This window comes from Pan troglodytes, chromosome 19, assembly GCF_028858775.2.
Source record: "Pan troglodytes isolate AG18354 chromosome 19, NHGRI_mPanTro3-v2.0_pri, whole genome shotgun sequence".
In the NCBI taxonomy this organism is placed as follows: Eukaryota; Metazoa; Chordata; class Mammalia; order Primates; family Hominidae; genus Pan; species Pan troglodytes.
In genome coordinates this window covers 10,717,501-10,731,761 of record NC_072417.2, presented here as the reverse complement: position 1 = coordinate 10,731,761, position 14,261 = coordinate 10,717,501, and the positions used below count along the sequence as shown (strand labels likewise).

The following is a 14,261-nucleotide window of genomic DNA, read 5'->3' as shown; positions in this document are numbered from 1 at the left end:
GCTCCCCTTATAGGAAGTACGTAGGGTAGTCACATTCCTAGGGATGGAAGAGGACAGATGCCGTGCGGCTCCCCTCATAGGAAGTACGTAGGGTAGTCACATTCCTAGGGATGGAAAAGGACAGACGCCGTGCGACTCGCCTTATAGGAAGTACATAGGGTAGTCACATTCCTAAGGATGGAAAAGGACAGATGCCGTGCGACTCGCCTTATAGGAAGTACGTAGGGTAGTCACATTCCTAGGGATGGAAAAGGACAGATGCCGTGCGACTCCCCTTATAGGAAGTACGTAGAGTAGTCACATTCCTAGGGACAGACAGCAGACTGGGGTGGCCAGGGGCCAGGGCAGAGGAGAGCTGTTGCTTAGTGGTTGTAGAGTTTCAGTTTTGCAAGTTCTGGAGACGGGTTGCACTTAAGGTGATACGTTTGATGTTACGAATACTTTAATACAATGGAAACATTTTTAATTTTTTTAAAAAAGGATCGCGCATACCTGGAGGCCAAAACCATGGTCCGGTGCGGCAAAGGAGCAGCTCAGACGTCCGTGAGCTGAGGACTCACTGGCACAGATGAGGTTCTCAGCCCCACAGTGTGCGGGAATGCAGCTCTGTGGGGTGTCTTAGTCTCTTCCCCTGAAGCCTCACAACAGAGATGGCTTGGCCACATTGCCAAGTCACCCTGAGCATCAACCTGCCCACTCCCCGTTAAACAGGGCCTTGATTGTCTGGGCGTGAGGTGGGGGAGCACTCTCAGCCCCCAAGGCCTGTCCTAGGGATGGCAGGGTAGCTCCATTGTTTGCCCCACGCCCCTCACTCTGGTGGCCTCATGCCCTGATGGATGCCTCTCCCCAAGCCCACCGTGGTTCCCTGGGAACCTTCCCCGATCAGGGTCCACAGAGGAGGCCTTGGATTCCACCAGGAAGTGTAAGTCGAGGTCCCCACCCCAAAAACACTTACTGTAGCCTCCTGGGAATGTGGCTTTTCCTCCTGGAGGGCGGCCTGACTCTATGTCATCATCCAAACACACAGTTCTCGACCCTGCAATCCCGCTCTGTGGAATATAGGCTGAGTATCATTCATCAGAAAACCCAAAGCTGAAATGCTCCAAAATCCAAAACTCACTGGAGCATTTCAGATTTTGGATTTTCAGATTTGGGATGCTGAACTGGTTAAGTATAATGCAAATATTCTAAAATTCGGAAAAATTCAAAATCTGAAGCACTTCTGTCCCAAGCATTTTGGAAAAGGGCAAAATCAACCCGTCTTTCCTAAGGCAATAACTGACCACTGGGCCGATGGGGTGGGTGCGGGGTGATGGCTGCGGCGCTGCCCGTGAGGACGAGGATTGGAAACAAATGTCCCTCGGTGAGGTGCTGGATTAATTAAGTTTAATAAATCCAAACTGTGGAGCAGTGAAAAACGATGATGGAGAAGTTATGAATTCGGAACGACTGCTCTGATGCGTAGTGAGGTGTTGGGGGGGAGGGTGGGAACAGGTTGCATCTACATTAGCCTAGTTTTCAAAAAAACAAAAAACAAATAGTGTGTTTTCCCAGGCAAGGGTATAAGAAAATTCACACCGCCATGGTCAGCAGGGCTGTCTCTGTGCAGTGATGTGATAGGTGGCCTAGTTTCATTTCACTTTTTTGTTGTGCTAATTTTGTATGCTAGGTATGTATTTTTCAGGAAAATAAAAAAAGGGAGAGGGTAGGCATGGTGGCTCATGTTTGTAATCCCAGCACTTTGGGAGGCAGAGGTGGGCAGATTGCGTGAGCCCAGGAGTCAGAGACCAGCCTGAGCAGCATGGTAAAACCCCATCTCTACAAAAAATACAAAAATTAGCTGGATGTATTGGCACACACCACCTATAGTCCCAGCTACTCGGGAGGGTGAGGTGGGAGGATCACCTGAGCCTGGGCAGGTGAAGGCTGCAGTGAGCCGGTTGCTCCACTACACTCCTTCCTGGGTGACAGAGCAAGACCCTGTCTCAAAAACAAAAAAAGTAAAAAAAAAAGAGAAAACTTCCAAGGCTGGTGGGGGAGACAGTGTGGCGTGCGGTTCAAAGCCTGCGCAGGCCCCGCCGTTCACAGACGGTTCTTAAGGGCCTGCTTCATTTGGGGTCCCCCAGGCCCAGCCCACGGTGGAGGACAGGGAGGTGGCGTGCTCAGGGCAGGATGAGCAGAGCCTTTGCTCATCAGAGGGAGGCGTAGCGAGCCCTTGGCTGGCACCCCATGGCCCCCGTGGCCTTTTGGACTTGGGTACCTGCTCTAATGAGCCTTGCAGCAGCTCTTCAGAGATGGGGTGGCCTTGGTGGCTGCTGTGTGTTTGCTGCTTCCTCCTGTCAGGCAGTCCCCTCCGCTCTGGTGTCCTGCCTGTAGGACACTAAGGGTCCACACGGACGTCTGAGCCACTGAGGATTTATTCACCACTCAACCGCAGTTTAGTGAGCATCTGCTTTGCATCTGTAAACTGTTGGGTGAGGCTCTGGGGCCCCCCGTGTGGAGTAGAGGCCAACAGAGGGGTGTGCTGGCTTTGGGGAAATTGCCGAACTTGTTGGAGCCTCAGTTTCCCCACCTGAAAAGTGGAGATAATAACCAAGCTTCTTCGATGCTTCTGGGAATGGGGGAGGAGACTGGCTACCTTTGCACTTTGTGGATTTTTAGACCATGTGCCTGCATTACCTATTCAAATAAATATGTGTTGTGGGAAGGCTCCAAGAGGATCAGAAAGGGTTTTCCAAAGCGGGTGCCATGAAGCACGCATCCCACCAGGCAGGTTCCAGGCCGTTCAAGAACGACACAAAAGCAGGCCCTTCACACAGGGTGGCTGGAAGGGGCAGTGAGGGATTCATGCCAGGGACCTAGTCTGGACGTGGCAGTCCGTGCCTGGCACTGTGAGCATAAGGAGGTGCCCTGCCCAGTTAAGTGCCGAGTCCCTGCAGACCCATTACTAAGGTTGAGTTTCTCTAGGAAAACCATCCAGGCAGATTGCGGACAGAGAGCATGGTGTGTTCTTTTGCCCTCTGGGATAACCCTGTGCACCTGAGCTTAGTAAAGGCTCCGAGAGGTCCCGCAGCGACGGAGCTTGGTAAAGGCTCTGAGACGTCCCGCAGCGATGGAGCTTGGTAAAGGCTCCGAGAGGTCCCACAGTGACGGAGCTTGGTAAAGGCTCTGAGACGTCCCGCAGCGATGGAGCTTGGTAAAGGCTCTGAGAGGTCCCGCAGGGATGGAGCTTGGTAAAGGCTCTGAGAGGTCCCACAGTGATGGAGCTTAGTAAAGGCTCCGAGAGGTCCCACAGTGACGGAGCTTGGTAAAGGCTCTGAGACGTCCTGCAGTGATGGAGCTTGGTAAAGGCTCTGAGAGGTCCCGCAGCGACGGAGCTTGGTAAAGGCTCTGAGACGTCCTGCAGCGATGGCGCTTGGTAAAGGCTCCGAGAGGTCCCACAGTGACGGAGCTTGGTAAAGGCTCTGAGAGGTCCCGCAGTGACGGAGCTTGGTAAAGGCTCTGAGAGGTCCTGCAGCATCAGAGCTTGGTAAAGGCTCTGAGAGGTCCCGCAGTGATGGAGCTTAGTAAAGGCTCTGAGACGTCCCGCAGCGACGGAGCTTGGTAAAGGCTCTGAGAGATCCCGCAGTGATGGAGCTTAGTAAAGGCTCTGAGAGGTCCCGCAGTGATGGAGCTTGGTAAAGGCTCTGAGAGATCCCGCAGTGATGGAGCTTAGTAAAGGCTCTGAGAGGTCCTGCAGTGATGGAGCTTGGTAAAGGCTCTGAGAGGTCCCGCAGTGATGGAGCTTAGTAAAGGCTCCGAGAGGTCCCACAGTGACGGAGCTTGGTAAAGGCTCTGAGACGTCCCGCAGCGACGGAGCTTGGTAAAGGCTCTGAGACGTCCCGCAGCGATGGAGCTTAGTAAAGGCTCCGAGAGGTCCCGCAGCGATGGAGCTTGGTAAAGGCTCTGAGAGGTCCCGCAGCGACGGAGCTTGGTAAAGGCTCTGAGAGGTCCCGCAGCGAGGAAGCTTGGTAAAGGCTCTGAGAGGTCCTGCAGCGTCGGAGCTTGGTAAAGGCTCTGAGAGGTCCCGCAGCGAGGGAGCTTAGTAAAGGCCCCGAGAGGTCCCGCAGCGATGGAGCTTGGTAAAGGCTCTGAGAGGTCCCGCAGTGATGGAGCTTAGTAAAGACTCTGAGAAGTCCCGCAGCAATGGAGCTTAGTAAAGGCCCTGAGAGGTCCCGCAGCGACGGAGCTTGGTAAAGGCTCTGAGACGTCCCGCAGCGTCGGAGCTTAGCAAAGGCTCTGAGAGGTCCCACAGCGATGGAGCTTGGTTTAACCTAGTGCTTTTCAAGTGTATGTGATTAGAAACCTTTTTTTTTTTTTTTTTTTGGCTTGGCTCTTGTTCGTATCCCACAGTACTAATGTGATGCAGAGGAAGTTTGGGGGGTGGGAAGCAACGTCTCAGAATCAGGTGGATTCTGGTCTTCTGGTTTTGAATTCTTCCAGTAGGGAATTGGCCCACTGGTGATAAAGCTGTTTGTGTTTCCCAGGTGGCAGGAGGGGGGTGGCGGTGGTGCCATGGGCCTCTCCTCTGTGGAGAGGCTGCTCCGTGCCTGGCACTGGTCCTTGAGGCTTCACGTTCATTCTTGGGCCTGATCCTCAAGTCCTCCCGGTGAGATAAGCCCTGCTCCTGTGTTTGCCTACTGATGAAGAAACTGAGGGCCAGGGAGGTCAGCGTGTCCAAATCACACCAGATGCTGGGTGCCAGACCCAGGATTCAGATTCAGGACGTCGGCTCGGAACCTTGGCCTGCCCTTCTCTGAGAAGGGTCATGTCAGTTGAGGTTTTTGCAAAGTGTTCGTTTACAGGCTCCCACCCCTCCTGACTGAATACCCCGAATTTATTTCCTTCATCAGAAAAGAGGCTATACAGTATGTGGTGTTTTCTGAAGGAGGCATTACAAATTTAGGGACCTTAACTCAGCGGCTGCTCTGAATTCTAATCGGTGGCTCTCTCCAAGAGACGGTCCTTTCTGTTCCTGTTGGAGAGGCTGTCCCATCTGAGAAGTCCTCAGAGAAGAGCTTCCAAGGCTGTGATGTGGTCCAGCCCGGCTCTCCCTCAGCCTCTGTTGCTCCGCCCTGGAGCCTCGAGCGGAAGGGACAGGAAGGAGGCAGGCAGGTGGCATCTTGTGAACACCTTCTGGGTGCCCTTTGCTCTGTTGAGTACTTCCAACTTTCTCAGCAGCTATCACGTTTCATCAATTTAATCAATAAAGAAACTCAGGCTCAGAGAGGTTAAGTAACTCACTCAAAGCCACACAGCGAGCATGTGGAAGCTGCCATTGATTCAGCCTTGCTTCCAGGGACAGCAGGAGTCGGGAGCCTGGCTGTCCAAGCTGGGGGTATTAGAGGAACAGAGGGACCCCTCAGAGCCCAAGGGGCTGGGCCTCCCAGACCCAGAGCACCTCCCACCCTGTGAGTTCAGGGTGGGCATCCCCGGATTCCTGGGGCTCTGCCAGCCTTTGGGGGTGTCTGTCTGGCCAGCTTTAGGGTGACTCTCACCACTTCCCCAGGGCAGTGATAAAGGGATGCTTTACACCTGCTTGGGCCCTGGCAGGCCCCCTCTGACCCACCTGGCTCTCAGAGTCCCTGGGGGACTACATGGGGTCAAGAGGGGCTCCTGGGAGGCTCAGGATGCAAGGAGGATAGAATTGAGGCAGGAAAGAGGGTGGAAAGCCAGTGGCTGTGCCATGGGGGCAGCCAGAACAAGTCTGGAGCTTTGTGGCCACTTCTGAGCCCCTCTCCCGAGGGGCAGTGACAAACATGGCGAGAGGGGGTGGCTCGATGAGAGGGGACTTGGGACAGCTGAGGAATCAGGGTGTTGTCCTTGAGAAGCTGGGGATCTGGGCATGGCACCAAGGAGAGCTGGGGGCAGGGGGAGGTGTCTGCAGGTACACGTGGCTGGGAGAGTCCATCCCGTGCAGCTCTCTGCTTTGGGCCAGCAAGAGAAGGTGCCCGGGAGGTCAGCTGGCAGGGAGGAGAGCTTGGGGGCTGGGTGAGGTGCCTGCAGGTACTTGTGGCTGGGAGAGTCTGTCCCGTGCAGCCCTCTGCCTTGGGCCAGCGAGAGAAGGTGCCTGGGAGGTCAGCTGGCAGGGAGGAGAGCTTGGGGGCTGGGTGAGGTGCCTGCAGGTACTTGTGGCTGGAGAGTCCATCCCGTGCAGCCCTCTGCCTTGGGCCAGCGAGAGAAGGTGCCTGGGAGGTCAGCTGGCAGGGAGGAGAGCTTGGGGGCTGGGTGAGGTGCCTGCAGGTACTTGTGGCTGGGAGAGTCTGTCCCGTGCAGCCCTCTGCCTTGGGCCAGCGAGAGAAGGTGCCCGGGAGGTCAGCTGGCGGGAAGGAAGTGCCAGTTACTGGCAGATCTAGTGGAAACTCAGCAGTGCCCGGTGGCTTGTGGGCTTCCTGTCACTAGGAGTTTTCTAGCAGGGGCCGGAAAGGACTGGGGATGGGCAGGGGTCTGACTAGGCAATCTCTAGGATCCGAGTGGTGGAGGATACAGACGGTAACAGAGGACAGTTTTCATAAACATGTCTCACATGCCAGGCCCATATTGAGATCCTCGCTCTGCAAGAGAGAAGCAGGAGGACATGGGCTTGTCTTTAAAGCAGGTGTAGACCCAGGTACAGTAGTCCCAGCTGCTGAGGAGACTGAGGCAGGAGGACCGCGTGAGCCCAGGAGGTGGAGGCTGCAGCGGGTGATGACTGCACCACTGCACTCCAGCCTGGGCAGCAGAGCAAGTCCTCAACTCTAAAATAAGGGAGAGAAAGAAGGTTTGGAGAGTTCATGTCCTGAGTCCTGGGAAGGTAACTGACAGCCCAGCCCATCAGCCAGGGAGGGCAGAGCCAGAGTTCCCACTCCCACTCTGCTCCTAGCTCTCCGCGTCCTGCCTCCCGTCATCTGGGCAAGGAGCAGGAGGGGAGGCTCCTCTGCGTCCTGTGCCCCAAGCAACTCTCTTCCCCCACTCAGGTCTGGAAGAGGTCGGGGGCCTGGTTCTACAAAGGGCTCCCCAAGTATATCTTGCCCCTGAAGACCCCTGGCCGAGCTGATGACCCCCACTTCCGACCTTTGCCCACGGAGCCTGCAGAGCGAGAGCCCAGAAGCTCCGAGACCAGCTGCGTCTACACGTGGGCCCGAGGAAGAGGTAAGTCCCCTCTGCCTCTCTCCCAGGATGGCTTGTGATGTTTGGGTCATTAGCCAGCCCGGCAGTTTGCAGGCACAAGGCCAGTCCCCCGCACCCTCCATCCACGAGGCTCACTCTGGTGATGCGTCCCTGCCCATGCCCTCAGCTCCACACCTTCTCCCGAGTGAGCAGCGGGGACCTCCAGCAGGTGACTGTTCGCTCTGTGCTGGAGTGCGGCGGGAGGGCCCACGGGGGGCAGTATCACATACAAGTACCGCTCTGGGGGCAAGGATGCCATGAGCAGCACTACGCATCTTCACAGAAATGGGACGTCAATTAAGGTATTTTGCAAAGTATAAAACCTACATCTTTCCCAGGCAGGACCTCACCATCTCTTCCCGGCACTTGCCTTGTGTCTCGGTAAGGGAGGGCTCCTGGCTTCCCTGGTCCTAATAAGTATGGTGACTTTGTACCCCAGTGTCCCTGGGCGTTCTGGTGGCGACAGTAAGGTGTGTGTGTCTCAGGTGGCCGCCCCACTTGGCAATGATGGGGGTGCCTGGTTGTGGACCGTTCTCCGCAGCTTTCATGATGCTTTGATGTTTGTGGTTTTATTTCAAAGTTCCTGGTCTCACAACAGGCTCGGAAGTTATTTAATTACTGCATTTTATAGATGGGTGTACCTGCGGCTCAGAGAAGAGGAGGGACTTCCTCAGCAGGTGTGTGGCCGAGCTGGGATCCAAGGGCAGGCTCTTACCCTCTCTGGTGTCTGGGTCCTTTTGCTCTGAAGTGCTCACGTTTCTGCCAAATACTCAGGGTCTGAGGGTCTTAGATGAGACGGCAGGCAGAGGGGTGAGGGAGGCTCATTCGGATCATGGCTCATCTTGGAGGAAATGGACCCGTGACAACAGACCTGGTGGCCGCTTCTCAGGGGCTGTGCGACATCCTGGTCTTCGGTTGTGACCTGACATCTGACCATCTTTATGTCATTCGGGCTTTTTTTTTCTTGTTACAAAAGTAATGCATGTTTATTACGAACATGTGAAAGTTGTCCAGTGACGTATGTAGAAGGTATAAATCCCCCATACATGGACCTGCCAGGCAGGTCGGCATCTGTGCCTTGGTGTGCAGCCTGCAGGCACTTTGTCCTCAGCACCCCGACTCCCTCATAGCAGCCTCTCCTCGCTGGTCCTACCGGATGCTGCATACACCTCTGCTGCCTGTGAGTTCACCCCCGACATCGCTGCCACGGACAGACATGAGGGGCACTGTGGCCGCCCAGCCTGGAACTGAGTGGCCCAAGATTGGCTGGAGAAGTGGCGGTCCTCCACCTGGTCCCTCTGCCACCCTCGGACCTCAGGCCTTCTCCTGCTGAGCCCTCGAGATCTGTCCATGTCCCTCAGACAGTGGGAGCAGAAGCTGGTGGACACCTGTGGGTTTAAAATGCTGCTTGGAGCCAGTTGAGCCGGAGAGGCTGAAGGCCTGTGGGGGCAGCTGTGGCCTATGCCCCACTTCAAGAGCTGCCACTGCCCCGTCTGCTCCAAGTCAGGGCATACACACACACTCACATCCACACACACAAACACAACCGCATTGACACATGCTCACACCTACACACACATCACCATGCGCACACACACACACAGATATCCACACACACACTGACATCCACACACACTGACATCCACATACACACACACTCACATCCACACACACGCTCACATCCACACACACACTGACATCCACTTACACATCCACACACACACCCACATACACACTGACATCCACGTGCACACACACATGCTCTCATCCACATGCACACACACATCCACATGGACACACACACACATCCACACACACATCCACATGCACAAGCATGTGTACCTACACTTGCACACACACATTCATGCACACACACAACCACATGCACACACACGCTCACATCCACACACACAGACATCCACGTACACACAGACACATCCATGTGCACACACACATCCACATGGACACACATCCACACACACATCCACATGGACACACACATCCACACATCCACATGTACACACACGTCTACACACACTTGCACACACACATTTATGCACACACATCCACATGCACACATACGTGCTCACATCCACACACACATCCACATACACACACTCATATCCACATGCACACACACGCTCACATGCACACACATCCACACACTGAATCCACATGCATACACACATCCACGTGCACACACATACACGCTGACATGCACACATGCACGCACACATGCACACACACATTCATGCACACACAACCACATGCACACACATGCTCACATCCACACAGACATCCACATACACACAGACACATCCATGTGCACACACACATCCACATGTACACACGTCTACACACACTTGCACACACACATTTATGCACACACATCCACATGCACACATACGTGCTCACATCCACACACACATCCACATACACACACTCATATCCACATGCACACACATGCACACATATCCACACACACACTGAATCCATATGCACACACACACATCCACATGCACACACATACACGCTGACATGCACACATGCATACACACTTGCTCACATGCAGACACACAAGCTCACACACATGCATGTACACGCACTAGCGTTACACACACTCATGCACACAGTAGCTTACATGCTCATTCACACGCACACACACTCGCACTCATATGCACACACACAGTTGCCCACACCCACATACTCCCATGCACATGCGCACACCCTGGGGAGGAGCAGAGCCCCCCTCACTTCCTCAGGCACCCAGACTTGGCCTTTTAATTAATTAAAAGATGGCCTTTTAATTTCATGGGCGAGGAGGCCCCATGCTGTTGCAGTAGAGTGTGGATCCTCTGGATTGGGGTCTGCTGGAAAGTCCCAGGAGATACTCGGAGGCTGTGAAAACCACCCTGCTCTCACCAGACGCTGCTCCTCCTGGGACCCTGCCTCCGAGGGCCCCGGGGCCAGCATCTTCTTCCTGCCCCACAGTCCCTCTCACTGGCTTGGAGCTGATCACAGCACCAGCTTGCTCGCTCTCTCAGCCTCTCTCTAAGTCTCTTTGCCACCTCCAGTTCTTTCTCTCTCTCTCCCCGCCCTTCTCTTCCCTTCTCTCCCTCTCTCCCTCTCCCTACATCCCACATCTCTTAGGCTCATGCACCTGTAGCTCCCAACTTCTTCTCCCTGCATCCCAGGCCACCCTATTTCTTTCTCATGCCCTGTTGGAAGAGGAAGGGTAATCAATAGAAGAAGGGTAATCAATAGAGGAAGGTAATCAATAGAGGAAGGTAATCAATAGAGGAAGGGTAATCAATAGAGGAAGGGTAATCAATACAGGAAGGTAATCAATAGAGGAAGGGTAATCAATAGAGGAAGGGTAATCAATAGAGGAAGGGTAATCAATAGAGGAAGGGTAATCAATAGTGGAAGGTGATCAATAGTGGAAGGGTAATCAATAGAGGAAGGGTAATCAATAGAGGAAGGGTAATCAATAGAGGAAGGTAATCAGTAGAGGAAGGGTAATCAGTAGAGGAAGGGTAATCAGTAGAGGAAGGTAATCAATAGAGGAAGGGTAATCAATAGAGGAAGGTAATAGAGGAAGTGTAATCAGTAGAGGAAGTGTAATCAGTAGAGGAAGGTAATCAATAGAAGAAGGTAATCAATAGAGGAAGGTAGTCAATAGAGGAAGGTAGTCAATAGAGGAAGGTAGTCAATAGAGGAAGGTAGTCAATAGAGGAAGATAGTCAATAGAGGAAGGTAGTCAATAGAGGAAGGTAATCAATAGAGGAAGGGTAATCAATAGAGGAAGGTAGTCAATAGAGGAAGGGTAATCAATAGAGGAAGGGAATCAATAGAGGAAGGGTAATCAATAGAGGAAGGGTAATCAATAGAGGAAGGGTAATCAATAGAGGAAGGTAGTCAATAGAGGAAGGTAGTCAATAGAGGAAGGTAGTCAATAGAGGAAGGTAATCAATAGAGGAAGGTAGTCAATAGAGGAAGGTAATCAATAGAGGAAGGGTAATCAATAGAGGAAGGTAATCAATAGAGGAAGGTAATCAATAGAAGAAGGTAATCAATAGAGTAAGGTAGTCAATAGAGGAAGGTAGTCAATAGAGGAAGGTAGTCAATAGAGGAAGGTAGTCAATAGAGGAAGGTAGTCAATAGAGGAAGGTAATCAATAGAGGAAGGTAGTCAATAGAGGAAGGTAGTCAATAGAGGAAGGTAATCAATAGAGGAAGGTAGTCAATAGAGGAAGGTAATCAATAGAGGAAGGGTAATCAATAGAGGAAGGTAGTCAATAGAGGAAGGTAATCAATAGAAGAAGGTAATCAATAGAGTAAGGTAGTCAATAGAGGAAGGTAGTCAATAGAGGAAGGTAGTCAATAGAGGAAGGTAGTCAATAGAGGAAGGTAGTCAATAGAGGAAGGTAATCAATAGAGGAAGGTAGTCAATAGAGGAAGGTAGTCAATAGAGGAAGGTAATCAATAGAGGAAGGTAGTCAATAGAGGAAGGTAGTCAATAGAGGAAGGTAGTCAATAGAGGAAGGTAGTCAATAGAGGAAGGGTAATCAATAGAGGAAGGTAGTCAATAGAGGAAGGGTAATCAATAGAGGAAGGTAATCAATAGAGGAAGGGTAATCAATAGAGGAAGGTAATCAATAGAGGAAGGGTAATCAATAGAGGAAGGGTAATCAATAGAGGAAGGTAGTCAATAGAGGAAGGTAATCAATAGAGGAAGGTAGTCAATAGAGGAAGGGTAATCATGAATAGATACTACAAGTCATGAACTTTTCAACCCACAGAGCAATCAGGTGAAAGGGTTGATGTTTCTGAGGTGGGTTCCTTTTTCTTCCTCCTTTAAAGTTTTTTTGTTAATTTTTTTCTTTTTTTTATTGAGACAGTCTTGCTCTGCCACCCAGGCTGGAGTGTGGTGGCGTGATCTCTGCTCACTGCAACCTCCGCCTTTTGGATTCAAGCAATTGTCAAGTCTTAGCCTCCTGAATAGCTGGGATTACAGGCATATACCACCAAACCTGGCTAATTTTTGTATTTTTAGTAGAGATGGGGTTTCACCATATTGGCCAGGCTAGCCTCAAACCCCTTGGCCTCAAACAATTCACCTGCCTCGGCCTCCCAAAGTGCTGGGATTACCAGCGTGAGCCACCATGCCAGTCCTTTCTTTATTAATTTTTAATTACATAAGAATACAAGATATATTTTAGCGAGTTAATTCAAAGGTGTGTGAAAAAGAGAAAGAGCAAGACTCCGTCTCAAAAAAAAAAAAAAAAGAAAAAGAAACATCTCTTCTACTTCCCCTCATCTCCAAACCCTTTCTCTGTGTTCTTACAAACATATACTTGATAAAGGGGTGGGTTTTTTTGGCTTTTGTTTTAGCAATAAAAATAGGCTCTTACCCATCACTCTGCATGGTGCTTTTTTCACTTAAAAGAATATCATGAGCATCCCTCCAGGCCAACGGATACAGATTTTACATTATTCATTTTCATGGCCGAGTAAAATCTCACAATATAGTGTATTATAATTAATCACCTATCAATGGACATTCAAATCAATTTCTAGGTTTTTTTACTTTTTTTTTAATTTTAGAGACAGGGTATTGCTCTGTCACCCAGGCTGGAGTGCCGTGGCGCAATCATGGCTCGCTGCAGCCTTGACCTCCTGAGCTCAGGTGATCCTCCTACCTCAGCCTCCCCAGTAGCTGGGACTATAGGTGCACACCACTGCACCTACCAAACTTTGAAATTCGTATATTTTGTAGAGATGGGGGTCTCACTATGTTGTCCATGCTGGTCTCAAAGTCCTGAGCTCAAGCTGTCCACCCACCTTGGCCTTCCAAAGTGCTGGAATTACAGGCATGAGCCACCATCCTTGGCCAACGAGATTATTATTATTATTGAGATGGAGTCTCACTCTGTCGCCAGGCTGGAGTGCAGTGGCACAATCTCGGCTCACTGCAACCTCTGCTTCCTGGGTTCAAGCAATTCTCCTGCCTCAGCCTCCTGAGTAGCTGGGACTACAGGCGCCCGCTACACGCCGAGCTCATTTTTTGTATGTTTAGTAGAGACAGGGTTCACCGTGTTGGCCAGGCTGGTCTCGATCTCCTGACCTCGTGATCCGCCTGCCTTGGCCTCCCAAATTGCTGGGATTACAGGCATGAGCCACCGTGCCCGGCCGAAGACGATTTTTAAATATTCATAAGGACACAATTGTTCACAGAAGCATTATAACCAAAAAGTGGCAACAACTCATACGTCCATCAGCTGATGAATGGATAAAATATGGTGTAATCACACAGTGGAACGTTATTCAGTCATAGGAAGAAAGTGCTGATCCACGCTGCAGCCTGGATGAGCCTTGAAAACACCATGCGAAGTGGAAGAAGCCGGAGACGAAAGGCCGCGTGTTGTGTGATCTCATCTATATGAGCCGGCGGGAACAAGCCAGTGCACAGAGGCAGACAGTAGATGGGTGGTTGCCAGGGCTTGGGGGGGATGGGGAGGGGAATGGGGGCTGACTGCTAATGGGTACACAGAGCTGATGCAAATGGTCTGAAACTAGATCGTGGTGGTTACGTAAATGTATGGCTATACTAAAAACCACTGACTTGTATACTTTCTGAGGGTACCTTTTATGGTATATAAATTATATTTCAGTTTTTAAAATTCATAAGGTGGAGAATAGCTTACAACAAAAAAACATTTTTTTTTTAAGACGGAGTTTCACTCTTGTTGCCCAGGCTGGAGTGCAATGGCATGATCTCAGCTCACTGCAACCTCCACCTCCTGGGTTCAAGTGATTCTCCTGCCTCAGCCTCCTGAGTAGCTGGGATTACAGGCTTGCACCACCACGCCCTGCTAATTTTGTATTTTTAGTAGAGATGGGGTTTCTCCATGTTGGTCAGGATGGTCTTGAACTCCTGACATCGGGTGATCCATCCACCTTGGCCTCCCAAAATGCTAGGATTAGAGGCGTGAGCCACTGCACCTGGCCAAATAACTCTTTCTAATAGCAAGGGTAGGCTGGGTACACTGGCTCATGCCTGTAATCCCAGCA

The 14,261-nt window shown here is 51.5% G+C and overlaps 1 protein-coding gene across 26 annotated transcripts in view; it reads left to right on the top strand.

Annotated features, from left to right (window-relative positions):
* The window catches only part of RPH3AL (rabphilin 3A like (without C2 domains)), a 232,033-nt gene that overhangs the window by 183,911 nt on the left and 33,861 nt on the right, over positions 1–14,261 (top strand). For all 26 annotated transcript variants that reach the window (XR_010153183.1, XM_063799494.1, XM_063799491.1 and 23 more), the window contains one exon: positions 6,996–7,170. Coding sequence is in view for 25 of the 26 variants with exons in the window: in XM_063799494.1 (XP_063655564.1) it covers positions 6,996–7,170 (175 nt within the window). In the remaining variant the exon portion in view is untranslated. The remainder of the gene's footprint in view (positions 1–6,995; positions 7,171–14,261) is intronic.